Source organism: Balaenoptera acutorostrata, chromosome 3 (genome assembly GCF_949987535.1).
Source record: "Balaenoptera acutorostrata chromosome 3, mBalAcu1.1, whole genome shotgun sequence".
In the NCBI taxonomy this organism is placed as follows: domain Eukaryota; kingdom Metazoa; phylum Chordata; class Mammalia; order Artiodactyla; family Balaenopteridae; genus Balaenoptera; species Balaenoptera acutorostrata.
In genome coordinates this window covers 56019053-56035104 of record NC_080066.1, presented here as the reverse complement: position 1 = coordinate 56035104, position 16052 = coordinate 56019053, and the positions used below count along the sequence as shown (strand labels likewise).

General features: G+C 48.4%; 1 protein-coding gene across 1 annotated transcript in view; it reads right to left on the bottom strand.

Annotated features, from left to right (window-relative positions):
* Positions 1-327: 327 nt before the first annotated feature.
* Positions 328-16052, bottom strand: part of ATP10A (ATPase phospholipid transporting 10A (putative)) — a 181854-nt gene continuing 166129 nt past the window's right edge. The window contains 9 exon segments of the mRNA XM_007179130.2: positions 328-1111; positions 1114-1628; positions 1773-1960; positions 2397-2501; positions 2580-2660; positions 4485-4685; positions 9031-9156; positions 12107-12183; positions 14711-15038. Coding sequence (XP_007179192.2) covers positions 969-1111; positions 1114-1628; positions 1773-1960; positions 2397-2501; positions 2580-2660; positions 4485-4685; positions 9031-9156; positions 12107-12183; positions 14711-15038 — 1764 coding nt within the window. The 3' untranslated portion in view covers positions 328-968.

The following is a 16052-nucleotide window of genomic DNA, read 5'->3' as shown; positions in this document are numbered from 1 at the left end:
AAGGAAGAAATTAATGCTTGATGATCGTGAGCCCTAAGGACTGATCACCATCAGAGAATTGTGCACAGCTGATCACAGACCCTGGAACGTCTCTCTCTCACCTGGCCTTTAAAAATGCTTTGTTGAAACCCTTTGGGGAGTTTGGGGTAGTTTTGAACACGGGCTACCCGTTCTCCTTGCTTAGCCCTGCAATGAACATTTCTCTGATCCAAACTCTGATGTTTTGGTTTGTTTGGCCTCACTGTGTGTCAAGCACATGAACTTGCATTCGGTAACATTAGGTCACGTATTAATAATACCACACAACAGTGGCAACCCGACACGCTCTCTTTGCAAAGTGAAGGTTGTTTATTGCTTGTTATGATTTTAACAGGCGAGACCCTACATAGGAATTATAATACCTACAGGTGGTCTTTACCAAATGCCTGCATAGAGTAGAATGTTGGAATGAATTTCGTGTGTGTGTGTGTATGTGTGTTTTCCCAGAGTTCTCACTTTCCCTTTCCTGGTGAAGCAGAGCCCACCCTCCCAGTGGTGGGATTGAGAGACAGACAGTGGGGATCTCTGCTGGGGCCATGTGCATGCCCGTCACCTCCCCTCACATCATCCACACCCGCCCAGGGTTCACTGTGCTCACACGCGTTTCCACTAGGGGAAAGCAAACATCACACATGTTGAAGAAAACCAATCAGACTGCATTTTCTTATAAAATGAGATGAAAAAATAAATCTAAACCCACCTCTCAAGTGTCTCTCTTCCTTAAACTTTTATATACGATAAAGCTCTTATTTTTCTTTTCAATATACTCTAGTTAGAAATTTTAAAAAATAAACTTTTTTTTTGGTACCTTTCATTTCCTGTGTTAGCCTTGGAAATATATAAAATACATCTCACTAGAACTCTTCTGTGCAAATAATAAACATAAATAATATTAACATCTATGTTATAAAAAAAGCATTTCGAGGTTTTCACTGCTGCCACCACCAGCTGTAGTCCCTGGAAGGAGGTCCTAGAAGTAGTCCGTGGTCTGCCCACTCAAGCCTTGCAGGTCCTGGTCTGGCTGCGGGGGGCTGGGTAGGAACTCGCTGTCCCGCTTGTCCATCTGTAAACCACTTTGGGAGAACTGTAGGACGCTTCCCAGCCCACTGACCAGAGACAGGGAGGAAATCCAGTTGAGTGAGCTGAGGCTGGGCAGGCTGAAGAAGGACGACAGGGCAGCTGCCCTGCTGGCACTTGTGGGTTTCATCTTGGAGTCCCCTGGACAGCCTTCCGGGATCACCTCCCTTGGTGAGGAGGACCCCGTGGTCTGGCTGCCCAGGCCTTCCAGCAGGGTGTCCTCCCTCAGAGACACACCCATGTCCACCACGCTGGGCACCCCGCTGGCCTCTGGGGAGCAGGCCGGCTGTTGTGAGTGCCAAAACACCTGCGAGCTACAGTCCTGGGAGAAGGACCCCGAGGCACTGATACTCCTCTGTTCTGACGGTTCCGTCCTCGGTTCTCCTGGGAGGTGTCCCTGAGCAAAGGTCTCTTTGGGAGCCCTGAGTTTCCTGGGGGACCTTCTGACCAACTGGCGTCCCAGCTGCAGTTGGGTGGGGAAAAGGCTCCCCTGCAGGGCTTTGAAAAACAATCTGGAAAGAACATATAGAACACAGTCAGCTATTGCTGCAGTGGGGCCTTTGAGCTTCTGAGACTCAAACAGTACAGGAACACAACAAAGGAGAATACTGTCAGAGCCCACGTGGGACCCAAAGGCCACTGTCCCTGATACCCACCTGGGCAGCAGCGCGGCGACGGGTGCTATGAGACAAATGAAGTAAAACACAGGGTCGCCCATTAACGTCTGCATGGTCCAATAGGGGTTGGATGGAGGGTAGCACATTGCACAGGAAGCATTATAAATCAAAGCCACAGTGAAAAATAAAAGGATACTGAAGCCACAAGCCATCCAGTTGAGCCAGGTCTGAGGGGGAGAAAGAAAGACAGGGCTTTTATCTCAACAAAAATGCAGTGGTCCTCTGCAAGCGGAGGATGTAAGAGGGCGTAGTGGGAACAGGGTGGTCGGTGGGGCGTGGAGCCTTGAGAACTGGTGGACCGGCCTGAACACAAGTGGGGAGATGGAAGTCAGGTGCCAAGGGAAGGAGGGGGAAGGAGAGCTGGGGTGGAGGGGCTTGGGCAGGCAGGTGCCCAGTGCTGCCCAGGACAAGTGCTGCTCCCACACCCTGGGCTTGCGTGGGCATGGCCGGCCTGTGCATCTGCTTTTGTTCTCATCACAGTGAGGCCAGCTTTGCAGTCCCCCCCAGCCCCCAATTCAAAACTCTGCTCAATCTCACAGAATGTGCACGGAAGTGAGCAGATCGCAGACCAGCCCCCTTCTGGATCAGGCCCACAGCTCTCACCCAGGTCTTGGTTTCTATACCCAGGTGCAGGAGGAAGGTGAACAGCGCGATGGTGGTGATGGGGGTCCCCCAGGTGAACATGTCTGTGTCTGAGTCGTGGTAGGCCTGAAAGACAGCGAGGTCCTGTGTCTGTGTGTCGCCAGATAAAGGTGGTGGGAAAAGCTGGGCCAGGTGCCAACTTACCAAATAGGGAATGAAAAAACACACGAGGCTCTGGAAGGCAGCATCAGCCATGTTCAACCAGAACGTACGAGGCCGATATTCCTGAGACACAAAAACAAGCACGGAGATTACAGGAAAGGCCTGATCTCTTCAAATGGTTTTCCGTCACCTATGGGGGCCATGAAGGCACAAGTCAAGCACCCCAGGGACACCTGCTAATTCAGGACCTTGGAGAGGGAGATCCTGGAGTGTGAAGGGCTGGTGAAAAAACACTACAGAAAGGCCTGCAGGGGCACATGAGGCTGAGTAAGTCACTGCGAGCATTTGTGCCCAAAAGGCCTGCTACAGCATTCTCAGTCAACAGCAGAAAGATGAAAACGCTTTCTAAATCCCATAAGGAATTTCCCTAGACAGGGACTAGTGCATGAAACTCCGGCATCTGCCCCAACCTGAGCCGTCTACTTTGTCAGGGCTTTGCTTCCCTCCGTTGGTGGACCTGCTAGAATATTTCTTAAAAGTGAGTTATTTTAAAATTAGATCATGGGTGTTTCCTAATGTTAAAATCAAAAAGCTGCCTACCATGGGCAAAAAATGACTTTGAAATGGACTAATCAAGTCTTCCTTATCTGGGTGCTCCAATCTGTATTTGGCCCTGCAGAATTCTGAGCTGCTGGTGCCAGCGGTGACAAGCAGAGGCTCTCCTCATCTACCTGACCCTCAGCAACCCCTACCTACCCCAGGCTGCCTGTGGGAAAGTCAACTCTTCAGTAAATCAGTTCCGAATGAGAGACCATTGTGGGAGATGCGGGGATCCGTTCCCTGGGCACTCCTATAATTCCAACCAGCCCAAGAGAAGCACTCACAGGGCTTTCTTTAATGGCCAGCTAGGAACAGCTGGTAATTAGCATGTCAATCTATGTGATGCATTGATGTAAACATGTATTTTACATCATCTGTTTGTGTTCACTTGTTCTTCCCAGGGTTTCCCTATGGGTTTATTTTCCCATTAATCCCCATTCAAAGGAAATCACATTTCTTTGGGGGTATTTTAGAAAAATCTCTGCTCTGCCTGCAGTCATCCCACGTGACCTTGACTTAGATTCCAAACGGGCTTTCCTTGGGGTCCTGGAGACTCCTGGTGTAAAGACAGTTTTCACCTCAGTATACTTTTTAAAAAATCTTCCTTTCTTTTTTTTTTTCTTTTCCCAAAAAGCTTTAGGTACATTGATATACAAAACCCACACACTTTTAATGTACACATTTCTATGGGTTTGGGCACATACATACACCCCTGATACCATCACCACAACCAATCAACTGTCTACTTAAATAAATGCATTGCAGTCAAGAGACAGAATTCATTGTTTTCCGCCCACTGGTCAGATTCTAGAATTTTAATTGTTTGTTCCGCAGTGTCCATTTTTTTTCTTGGAAGATTTTATTTTTTAAATTTTATTGGAGTACAGTTGATGTATGATGTTGTGTTAGTTTCAGGTGTACAGCAAAGTGATTTATTTATACGTATATATATTCTTTTTCAGATTCTTTACCCATATAGGTTATTACAGAATATTGAGTAGAGTTCCCTGTGCTATACAGTAGGTCCTTGTTGGTTCTCTATTTTATATATGGTAGTGTGTGTATGTTAATCCCAAGCTCCTAATTTATCCCTCCCCGCCAATGTTTCCCCTTTGGTAACTATAAGTTTGTCTTCGAAATCTGAGAGTCTGTTTCTGTTTTGTAAATAAGTGCATATATATCATTTTTTAAAATTGGATTCCACGTGACTGATATCATATGATATTTGTTCTTCTCTGTCTGCCCAGGGTGTCCATTTAAAGGCAGTTGTGGGGACCTGAACTTTCCAGGAGCTGGATGTGGAGCGTGGAGGGCCAGGAGATGGGGTGGGGGGAAGGGGGGCTTCACCTCCATGTTCTGGCCGGTCTTGTAGAGCTGCGGCTTGGTCAGCAGCACGTCAGCCGGCACGTCCTTGTCCAGCACCCCAGTCACAAGCTGGGGAAGCGATGAGAAGAGCAGATTAAAGAAGATCAGATACCACTGGTCAATCATGGCGGACGCAGAGAAGCCACAGTAAAATTGGAACCAAAACAGGAGGCCCACGAACATCTGCGATCAAGGGAAGAGTGGGAAAAAGCAATTCTCAGCTGCCCTGCAGAATCTCGTCCAAGGGAGCTGAGGGCTTTGCAGCGTCTGACTGTAAATACTAAATTTATAGGCAGAAATTGTCTCCAAAGACAGCCCTCACTTTGGTGCCCTCTGTCTCTCCCTCCCCCTCCTCCTCCCTCCTCGATCCCTCGAGCATCAAAGACCAGCATTGGGAGCTGGGAATTCCCACCAACAGCCCTTGGAGAGATGGAGTCTTGGGCCCAAATGCCACAGATCGTAAGAGAAAACAAAACAAAGGTCTGGCAGGGTCTAGGGTGGCTCCCATCTCAAGAGGGCTGGCTGGATACATCACCCATCATGAGGCTTCTTTCCTTGTGCCCCTCTCTGTGACACTAAACCAAACCTACCTGGGCTACACCCTGGATCCTGCCTCCCTCTTTTAATGAGGAACAGTGTGCAATTATTGACTCGCATGGAGGGGAGGACACACACAAGCATGGCGGTAAAGTTGATGGTGACACCAACATCGCTGCCTTTACTGAGCCCTGGCATCTGCCGGGCACTGTTGGTGGGTGAGCTACAGGCATTATCACTGGTCCCTACAGCTACACTGAACAGGAAAATGAGGTCCAGAGAGGTGGAAGAGCCTCCTCCCATGCGCAGTAGGAGGAGCTGGGTGGACCTCTTCCCACTACTACTTGATCACTGAACATCCGTGGCCTGATGTTATATGGGGCGCATGGCAGGTTAGCAATTGCAAAGCATTCCTACACTTATTAGCTGTGCAACCTGGCACAGACCATTTAGCCCCTCTCTGCCTCAGTGACCTTGTCCATGAAATAGGCACACCCATGGTACTTGGCTGAGGGGTTGTGGTGAAGATTAATGACTAATGCACCTTCAAGTACTCACAAGAGCTTCCTGCACGCTGACATGCTCATCAGTGGTTTGTGGTCGTTACTGTCAGCAGGACGGCTATTTCCTTTGTTTGAGGCTCAAGCAGGGCCAGTGTGCTCACCCCATTTAGAGGAAAGTAAGCTGAGGTCCAAGATGTCAAACGACTGGACTATAGTCATTGTATGAGTAACAAACCCAACTTGTTCAACCACTCGTGACCTGGTGGAGCCATGCGGGAAGAACATTCTCTGCTGTGCACCACATACAATGGCCTGGGTGTGGGTTCTGGAGCTGCTGCTGTGCACATTTCTGACCTTGACACAGTCACTTAACCTCTCTGAGCTCGGATTTCTTGACATGAAAATGGCTTGTTCCAAAGATCAGAAAAAATGATAGTCTACACTGATATCACCTCTAATGACACAGATCCTCCAGGACTTGTTTCAATTTTTGACTTAATGCAACTTTTCCCCTCCACCCTGTAAACTGACAAACTTGGCTTTTTCATTGACTTTCTTCCCTTTTTCACACCCACGCCTGCTTTTCTTTCTCCCACCTCCTCAGGCACAGCCTAATGAGTCATCAGTGAGCAAGTGGAGTCAGACAAAGAGGAGGAAAAGTACTTAGATACCTGAGACTTTTTTTTTTTTACTGCAGTACCCAAAAGCCTTCTCCCCAAACCACTGTTGCTATGGAAACTTTTCTTCTTTGCTCTTTACTGGAAGGAAGGCCAACTTATTCCTAAAACTAATGAATTTCTCACTTTGGGAGGCAGAGTGATTATCCTCGAATTTCTCAAGTAGATTAAGTACTTGTTAACAGAGGCTTTGCATCTTATACAGAATAAAAACAGGCACCCCTTCTCCTTCCTTGTCCCCTCCGTGAGGACAGATTCACCGTGGCAGGCAGGAGCCAGTGACCATTGCAGGCGGCCACTCTGGGCCTCATCTGCAACTGAAAATATTGAATGCCATCCCCTCAATCTGAGAAATTTTCATTAGGAATTACAGAGAGCAGAGTTCAATTCCCGGGTTCCATTTTATTTTGCTTTCAGATAAAGAAAACAAAATCCACAGAAGGCAAATAACTCGCTCCAGATTGCACAGCTAATGAATGAAAGAAACAGGGCTAGGATTCCACCCTGCCCAGCCCCACTCACCTTTACTCAAAGCACCCTCCTACCCCTTTGGGAGCTGGGACCCTCCAGGTTTGCAACTGTGTGCTTGGTGGGGAGTGGGGGTGCTAGGGAAGCAATGCCAGGCAGTCAGAAAAAAGGGGAGTGATCTGACAAGGTCAGGGACAGCATGGCACACCTTTGTGTGGACTGAGTCCCAGGCAGAACCCAATCTCAATTTATTTCCAGGACCTAACTTATAAAATTAGACATGCCATGATTGGTCCTGAATATCTGTATTAATTCGCTAGAAGACATTTCAAAAAAATGGGTGAGAGTGAGGAGGTGGGAGATGGGAAAAGAAAGGTGGGTCTAAGCCTCTGGAACAAACTATAAGAACATGCATAAGAGCTGTCCTGATGGTAGTTCAGAGTGAACATGGAGATTTAAAATGGAATTAGAAATAAACAAATAAACCTTTTAATTTATTTGATTTTGTTTCAGAAGACTACAGGATGATCTTGACTTTGGAGCTGTGGATTTCAGCAGGGTAGGTTTATGGGACTACTCTGCAGAGTCAGTTACCCCAAGAGTTTACTTTGTCTCCTTGTTTGTACATTCAACCACAAGCTATCAGAGGCAAGACGGACAAGTAGCAATCCAGCAACTTCTCAGCAGAACGTCTATACCTCACTTATAAGTAGGGTAGGGTCCTGAAATGGCCATGTGGTCCATCCTGGAGGACTATGGCTGCCATACAGCTGTCTGCCAAGGACATAGTAGTGAAAGAACTAAGAATTAAATGTTAGGGTCAACAGGGAAAGGACCAGGGCCCTGGATCAGAGTCCCTGGAGAGACAGAACTGTCCTGAGCCAGCCAGGTCTGGGAATGCCCTAACTGAAGGGCCAACTACAGACTGAGCTGGCTGGAGAGGGCGCCTGCTGGCATCCCCTTCCCACTGGCCCAGGGTGGGTGCATTTTTTTTCCGATTGTTTCTACTTTATTAAATCTGGACACCAAAGCTTCAATGCCATAATTGCTATATCAAAGCCCATCTGTATCTGAATAAACAATTTTCTATGAAATCAGTTTAGGTCACAATCAAATTTTTATCATTCCACATACTTCATTGACTGGTTCTCAACAATCTTTTCTTTTTTTAAAAAATTAATTAATTAATTAATTTTTGGGCTGCATTGGGTCTTTGTTGCTGCGTGCGGGCTTTCTCTAGTTGCAGCAAGCAGGGGCTACTCTTCGTTGCAGAGCATGGGACTTCTCATTGCGGTGGCTTCTCTTGTTGCAGAGCATGGGCTCCAGGCGCGTGGGCTTCAGTAGTTGTGGCTCGTGGGCTCCAGTAGTTGTGGCACGGGGGCTCAGTAGTTGTGGCTCGTGGGCTCTAGAGCACAGGCTCAGTAGTTGTGGCGCACGGGCTTAGTTGCTCCGCAGCATGTGGGATCTTCCTGGACCAGGGCTCGAACCCGTGTCCTTTGCATTGGCAGGTGGATTCTTAACCACTGCACCACCAGGGAAGTCCCTGGACAGTCCATCTTAATCCTGGATTTACAAGTGAAATTATTTTATTTGCATATCTATTGAGATGGTGCAGTGGACTAGGTGTTGTAGTAGAGTGTAGTAAGTTGTAGTACAGTGTCAATGTCTAGTGAGCAAGTACCCTGAATAGAAAACTATGGTAAAATGTGACAATGCTTATGGTTGACAAATACAGAAGCAACAATGCAGCCATAGGAGTAGGTATACTCATGTCGGCCAGGGCAACGAGGAAAGGCTTCTCGAAGACTGCTCGGTATCAGGATCACAGCCTGGCTGAGTCCTCTCATGCTAACCCAGGACTGCCAAGTCACACTCCTGCTCATCTTCTGATCCCCTGCCTGCTCTGGAGAGAGCACCAATCAGAGCACTCCTGTCTGTGGGCACCTCGGCAGACCACTCCTTAGAGACCAAGGGACAGAGTGGTCAAGGGCTTGGAAGCTGGAGTCAGATGGATGGGGGCTGAATGCAGCCTCAGCCACTCACTGGCTGATGACCTCATGCAAACCCCTGGACCTCGTGGTCACTCTACTTCTTATTATAAAGCTCCAAGTGGATGTTCTCCTTGGATCTACCTGTTTCCATCCTCAGAGGTGCAGGTGAGTTAAGACTTCTGAGCCTGCAGGGTACAACACCAGGCCAGGCCTGGGGAAAATCCACAAAGGTCAAGGAGGGTGGGACCAATGGGAGGCTGTGGGGTAGCCCTCCGGCCACGTTCAGGTGATGGTCCTGTGAATCTCAGGCCTTTCACATCAAAAATCCTCGACACCGGCACCAAATACGTACTGTGTTTTTGTAGAAGAAGTACAGCACCATGTTGGCAAGTCGGGAATAGCACCAATGTCCATGAACGATTAAGAGCCTCTCGAGGTATCGGAATTTGGGCACCGCGAAGTCGCTGGCCATCACTGCCTTGAAAGGGAGAGAGTTCCCGTTACTGGTGCCGCTTCACTGCGCCTAAGGTCTGTCTCATCTCCCCCCAAACACAAGGCACAACATGGACGGAGAAATCCAGTCTGAGCTGGCTGTACCACCATCTCCCTGATGAACGCCTGCATTTAAGAAAAATCCAATCTCAACAACACTCTAGTTTAGGGATATCGCCCTAGAGGACTCATTTAAGATTTCAAATATATGGAATTGATGGATTTTTAAAGTTTTTGCTTTTTCTTTTCCATACATTTCTGCTTATCTTTGAGGGTTATTCCACACAAAAATGTTAAGTCTGCTTTTCAAATTTTATGGACTTCCTTAAATAACACCTGGAAAAGAGTAGGTGATGATGTTGTCCCATCTGTGCAACAGAATAACATCGTTATGCATGACAGAAAAGAATGAAGCCTTAGAATGTCTGCTTTCTGAACCCAAACACAAGGATCTGAAAGCAAAAAGTGTCTTTATCCCTCTTCCTGTCAACATGTAGGAGTCAAGGGCTTTGTGCATCTTTTCTTCCTTCCTTTATTTATTCCATGATTCATCCTCTCAAAAATCATGTATTAAGACCCTCCAGTTGCCAGGCATAGACTTGGAGATAGACACCATCACACAGGGTCCCTGTCCTCAATGGAGTCAGTCTAAAAACTCAAAGGGTTGTTGTTAAACAGAGTTAAGGAGAGGCCTAGGGGGTCTTTGAGAAGCAGCCCCGACCCTTGAGAACTGCAGATAGATCCCTCCTTCCAGGCCCTACCTGCTTCTCCAGCCTTTGGCCACAACTTTCCACCTCCACACCCCAAACACACTGCTTGTTCCTCCGTCAAGGGAGCCTCCCCAACGCTCCCAGCTGGGTTAGAGCCTCCCGTCACATCCTCAACAGGGAAACTAGTGTTTCTCTTTCACAGCACTCACTATAATTATGACTACTGGTGTAAGTTTAAAATACTTCTCTGTCTTCCCTCTCTGGTCTTTCTGAACATCCCGTGAGAGCCAGGATGGTAGATGTTGTGATCACCCTGCAGCCCTAGTTCCCAGTCAGTGCTTGGCCCATGGGGTGCACAACAAACATGGTTGACCAGAAGACTCTACAAAGACTGAGCATCTCAAAGCTACAGAATCTCCTTGGTCCCCTCTGTCTCCCTGCCCTGGACACCCTTCCCACCTTGGCTGAGCTGGGGAGCTGCAATCACCCTCACTCTTCCTCAGGGACTCAGCTTGGACTCCTCGGGCCCCTGTGGCCACAGCGCCCCACACAGTGCATCTCCCAGAGAGCTCTGCACAATGTCCCTTTGCTTATCAGACTGACTAACATGCAAACAGGGCCACATTCCCCTGGGTAACCTAAGCCCTTAGAGCAGTAAGAAAAGGTGTCCAGTCTTACTGCCATCTTACATAATGTGCCCTCAAAAAAGAAGTATAGCTTTAAACAATACAGAAGCATCCAGTTACAACCCACGCAGAAGTCACGTCCACTCAAAGCCAAGTCTCAATAGGAGCCCTACAGCTTGGCTGATCCCCACACCTCTTTCATGGCTCATAGACCCCGAGGCCATGCAGTGGGGGCAGCTCACGCCCCTCCTCACCCACATGCTCAACCTTAGAGACTCTGAGACAAAGTGGATTCACTGGGTGCATTTCTCTGCATACATGGTTTACAAGCACTGCCCTGGGTAGCTTTTCAGTCTAGGAAATGAATGCAAAGGAGGCAATGCTGAAAAAATCAGAAGGAATTAACTATTTTGTTCATTCATTCAACAGATGTTTTTTGAGCTTCCCCCATGTACATGGCACCATGAAGAGGCAAGGATGAGTCCAAGCTGGGCTCTATTTTCAATTTCATGGAGGAAGAAAAATGTACAATAAGGTAACAGAAGTCAGAGGAGGGGCAGGAGGAGAGTAAGAAGGTGTTGAGGATGGGCCCGAGGTGGAGCGACCGTGCTTCTGGCTCGGGACTTTCCATCTTACTGTGATTTCAGTGTCAAGTGAGAAAATCAACAAGCCTGCACAAGCATGGCACATGAGTGCTCAATAGCTAATTACTGACTGAATGCATCAGTGAGATCGACCAGTGACCAAACAGTGACCAACATCCTGATTTTTAAAAGAAGACAACTGGATAGATTGTTCCTGAAAGTCTCCACCAAGTTAAAAAATACTGTGACTCAAAAGTTAATCAAATGTCGGCAACTGTTATAATGTTACATCCAAAAGAAGTACATCTTTTTTCTTCTGGATTTTTTTTTGTTTTTGATGTGGACCATTTTTTTTTAAGTCTTTATTGAATTTGTTACAATATTGCTTCTGTTTTATGTTTTTGGTTTTTTTGGCCACAAGCCATGTGTGATCTTAGCTCCCCGACCAGGGATCAAACCCACACCCCCTGCATTGGAAGGTGAAATCTTAACCACTGGACCGTCAGGGAAGTCCCAAGAAGTACATTTTTAATGAACTCATTTGTTCATTGTCTGGATCACATGTCAGGAACCAACACAGTGGCAAATGAAAAATGCAGAAATAAATTTTCACATGAGCAAGGATGGCTGCACTCCATCTTTATAGTGACACCAGGATACAACAGTCCTACAGCAAAGTCCATTCTTCAAATGGTATCACTAATGTTCAGGAGCAGTAAAAAATGCCTTCGAGGGACGAACCATTGACAGCCAGAGGAAGGCGATGACTCACCGTGCCTCGCTCCATCCCACCTTTTCACAGAAACACACTTATAGACACATTCACTGCACATGGCTTCATAAACATGAAGAGCCACCTGCCACCTGGTATCCTACCACTGGCTTAGCAGAAGGAGAGCACCAGTTGTACTGAAGTCCAACCCTTTAGCTCTGTGGCACAGAGCCCACAAGAAGGCCAGCACAGCTCACAGTGTGGGGACCCCTTGGTCACCCAGGACAGCCCCTTTGGTCTTTACCTGCATGCCCTCCTGGCCTGAGAGTCCCACGCCCACGTCTGCCACCTGGATCATGCTGACGTCATTGGCTCCATCTCCTAGAAACAGCACGGGCAGGAAGAATCATTTGAGTTGAGATGCACAGAATCAAATCAGCTTGATGGATCATCATGGGGTCCCCGTGAGCTGGGTCCTGTGAAGGGTCCTGGGGAGGAGTGAGGAAGAGGCAGTGCAGAGTCTGCCTTGGGGGAGCCAAGTTATGCAGCCAGAAAGAGCCTAGTGGGAGGCTTGCACTCACCAGCCACACCAGGAGGTATTTCCAAAAGCGGTGGCCAGCGTGTCCCTTTCCAGTTAGTACACGTTCCAAGCTACTGGCTCATACACCAGTAGAGCCCTTCACGTGGCACCCAGCACAGGGAGAGATATGACCACCACCTTCATTGCTGTTTCCTGAGCCACTCCAGACTTTGTCACACGTCAGTCAAGGCTACTCCAATTCATACTCAGGTGAGTGGTTTTCTAAACTGAACGAAGGATGTTAAACTCTGCCCAAACAAACTGTGGAGCTCTTTTTGCACACCAATGTCCAGCTAACTTGTTAGCTACCATGCCCACCCTTGGGCTCTTTGAGCATGTGATAAAGGAAACCGTCTACTTATTCAGTCACAGAAAATGTGTAGGAATACAGGGTATAGGTCAGAGCTCTGGACACCTTTAGGGAAAGGCAAGCAGAGACTTAAAGTCATTGTCATTCAGTGATAGTGACCGTTCTTGGAACAGGGCAGAAGAAGGGCCCACATCACCGAGTACCTCCCAAATTTCAAATATGCAAAAAGTGTAGATACATAAAGTCAGAGTATCTCAGACCATGGCTATAGGACATCTCTCCCTTGTGATTCCTCTGTTCTTTATTGCACTGGGCCCAACAAGGGTGATGAGTCAATATTTGTCAAATTGAAATTCTGTAAAGCAATAACCTCTGCAACTTTTTCCAGAACGTCCCATTGAAAATGAGATATGTAGACAATGATGTTCTCTGGATTATTAACCGCTGGATGCCCAGGACTAGGTCACATCCATGCTTTAATTCATAGAAAGAAATGAACTAAAGTTGATTGGTCCTTACTTTCCCTTTCACTTTTGAGATTCTATTTTGTTTTTTCTTTTCTTTCTAACCAGCCAAGCTTTACCTCCGTTTTCCTAAATGAATGCCACACATCAGTGATTCAGTGGCTGAGCAGGCACTGACCAGACAGTGAAAATGTGCTTTATCATTCAGGTCTTACACCAGCCCCACTGGGGGGCACTGTCCTCATGTTACACAGGAGCAAAGTTATCGGTAAGGGTGCAGACCCAGCCTACAGACTCCTCAGCTTCTCCCTCCAACACTTGCTCAGACAGCCCGAGCCCTAAAGGCCCCTCCAGGTACATGAGGGCAAAGGTGGTCCTGAGACAGCCTCCCTGAGGAGGGGCCACCCCCAGAAGAGCTGCCTGTCTTACCTCAGCCTGAACTAAGGGGCCACAGATGAACACACACTCACTCCCCTTAGCAGTTACCATGGCCCTGGGGATGTGTAGGGCCGTCTCCATGACGACCATGCTAAGGCCATCCCCCACGGACTGGGCTCAACACCAGCCTCAACTATCCTGATGAGGTGTCCTGTATGACAGGGTGGCAATCCCTACGTCATCAAGGAGGGGCTGTCACAGACCTTTTGTAGAAAATACAGTAACTATTAGTGATTGGTGAGGATGCTTTATTTCAGAGCCAACTCTCACCCCGGTGTGCATTCTATATGCAGGGAAAACAAACTGTTTGATATCGGGGGATCCCGGGGATCATATCATCTCTTTTCCTGGGCTACCTGCAGTCTCTCCCATCCCTCACCAGCAGGTGGCGCTGCCAAGTCCCTGAACCTCACTGGAGGCCGGACCTGTATCAGACATGGGGACACTCCCCTGGGGGAGACAGGTGAGCACCGTGCAGCACGGAAGAGGAGCCGAGAAGGCTCTCCAGACCAACAGTCTGCAAGGAAAAACCACCATTAGATGCACAGTCCTTAAGGAAAGGATGCAAAATTTAGCAACTATTCAGACCTTAGGAGGGATTGTTCAAATTAGATGCTTGTCTTGAAACAAAGTTCAGCAGACAAGAAGCGATGGGAATTCTGATCACCATGGAGTCCCTGGGTCGTGCAGCATGATGAAGCTTTGGACTCCAGGTGGCTCACGGCCATTAGAAGCACCTGCAAAGGGCTTTCTTCCTAAGTTGGCCTGGGATCGTGCTTAGTGTGCAGGGCTCCACTGTGGCTGAGGCTGCTGGACAGTAGTCTTCTGTCGCCCAGGAGACAGTAATAAGCTCCATCTTCTTCAACCACCATTGAATTACTGACTTCCTAATATGTAGCTATATCTGTTGCTAGTACATTTGGTGGCTTTCAAATCCAAGCTTTATATTTGGAACAGGCTGCCTGTTTCATTGTACCAGGTGTGATTTTATAAATAGAAAAAAGAGCAAGGAAGCGTTTTCCCATCCTATGGCATAGCGTGGAAGGGGCAGGAAATTCAAGATGCTTTGACAGGAAGCATCTGCAGAGGTGGGGGCTGTTCGGCCTGGATACTTGCCTATGGCCAGAGTCATGGCCTTGAGCTTGCTCCTGACCAGCTTCACCACCATGCTCTTCTGCAGGGGAGTCGAGCGACAGCAAAGGACAGACCGGCACTGCTTAGCAAGGAAGAGGAATTTGTCCTCCAGGTTTCTCTCGAGGGCATAGGCCAGACTTCTCCCATCGATCACAAGGCTGGGGCTGGGGCCAGAGATGGCGGCTGCAGAGGGCGAGCAGAGGGGGGAGAAGCCCACGCTCACGCCGCCAGCGGTCTTCTCGGCGGCACTGTGGGGGCTCCTGGACTGCACATAGTGTAGGCACTGGTCCAGCAGGGCTGCACACGCCTCCTGAAATGGACACGAGAGGACGGTGCAGGTCACTCGGCCGCATCACAGACCAGGCTGCCCACACAACACATCTGAGAATCTCCAGGGACCCAGGCTGTAGGCTCTGCCCAGGAGGTGGCCATCCTGAGCCTGGGAAGTCGGTAAAAGTGGATGACTTTCAACATGAAAGAATTTGAGTTGGTTTAGGGTTCCTATAAGACTCTACTTGATTCCATTATACTGTGTAGAGGTTAGGACAAAGCATTTTCACTTTGGGAGGCCTGGCCAGACAGGCTGAGCTGCCGGCTAGTTAGGCTATGGGAGCTTTCCAGGCACTTCCCCATGGTCCTCAGAGGCCCTTACTCAGCCCTTCTTGTTTCCTAGTGAGGTACCAACAAAAGCTTCTGTTGTGATTAGCTCCGCAAGAAGTGTAATCAGTGTCTCCCTAAGCTCAGGAAAATGAAGTTAAAAAAAAAAGCCTCATTACTGAGGCTTTGAATTGGCAGTGCCCTTCCAAAGCTGTATCTGAGTTCCAGAAAGAATAGGGAAACTTCCTGGGGAACCTGCAAGGTCAGGGGACAGAGGCATAGGAGGGAAAAGTGTTTCCAAGAACGAACACACTCCAGGGAACTGAAGTGGTTCCTGGTCCTCCACGGATGGACAATGAGCCCCCAGGTTAGTGAGCAGCTTCCTACAATGCACTGTGGGAATCCAGGTGTGTCTGACAAGCACTTAACTGAGGACCTTTTACATCGAGGAAAATGAGTGAGACTGGAGAAAAGAAGACCAAGAAGACGCAGCTGTTGGCCTTGAGTGATGAGCAGGCAGCCGGACACACACACACACCCATGACCACAGCAAGTCACTGACCAGCATGTGCAAAGTGTCCCTGGATACAGGGAGGGGAAAACTTGCTTCCAGGCAGGGCTGGGAGTGGTGGTGACTGGGAAGGCCTCGCAGAGAATGCGGGACCTCATTGCAGGTATACCATGGATGCCCTGGTCCTAGCACAAGGCACTGACAAGGTAGGATGGA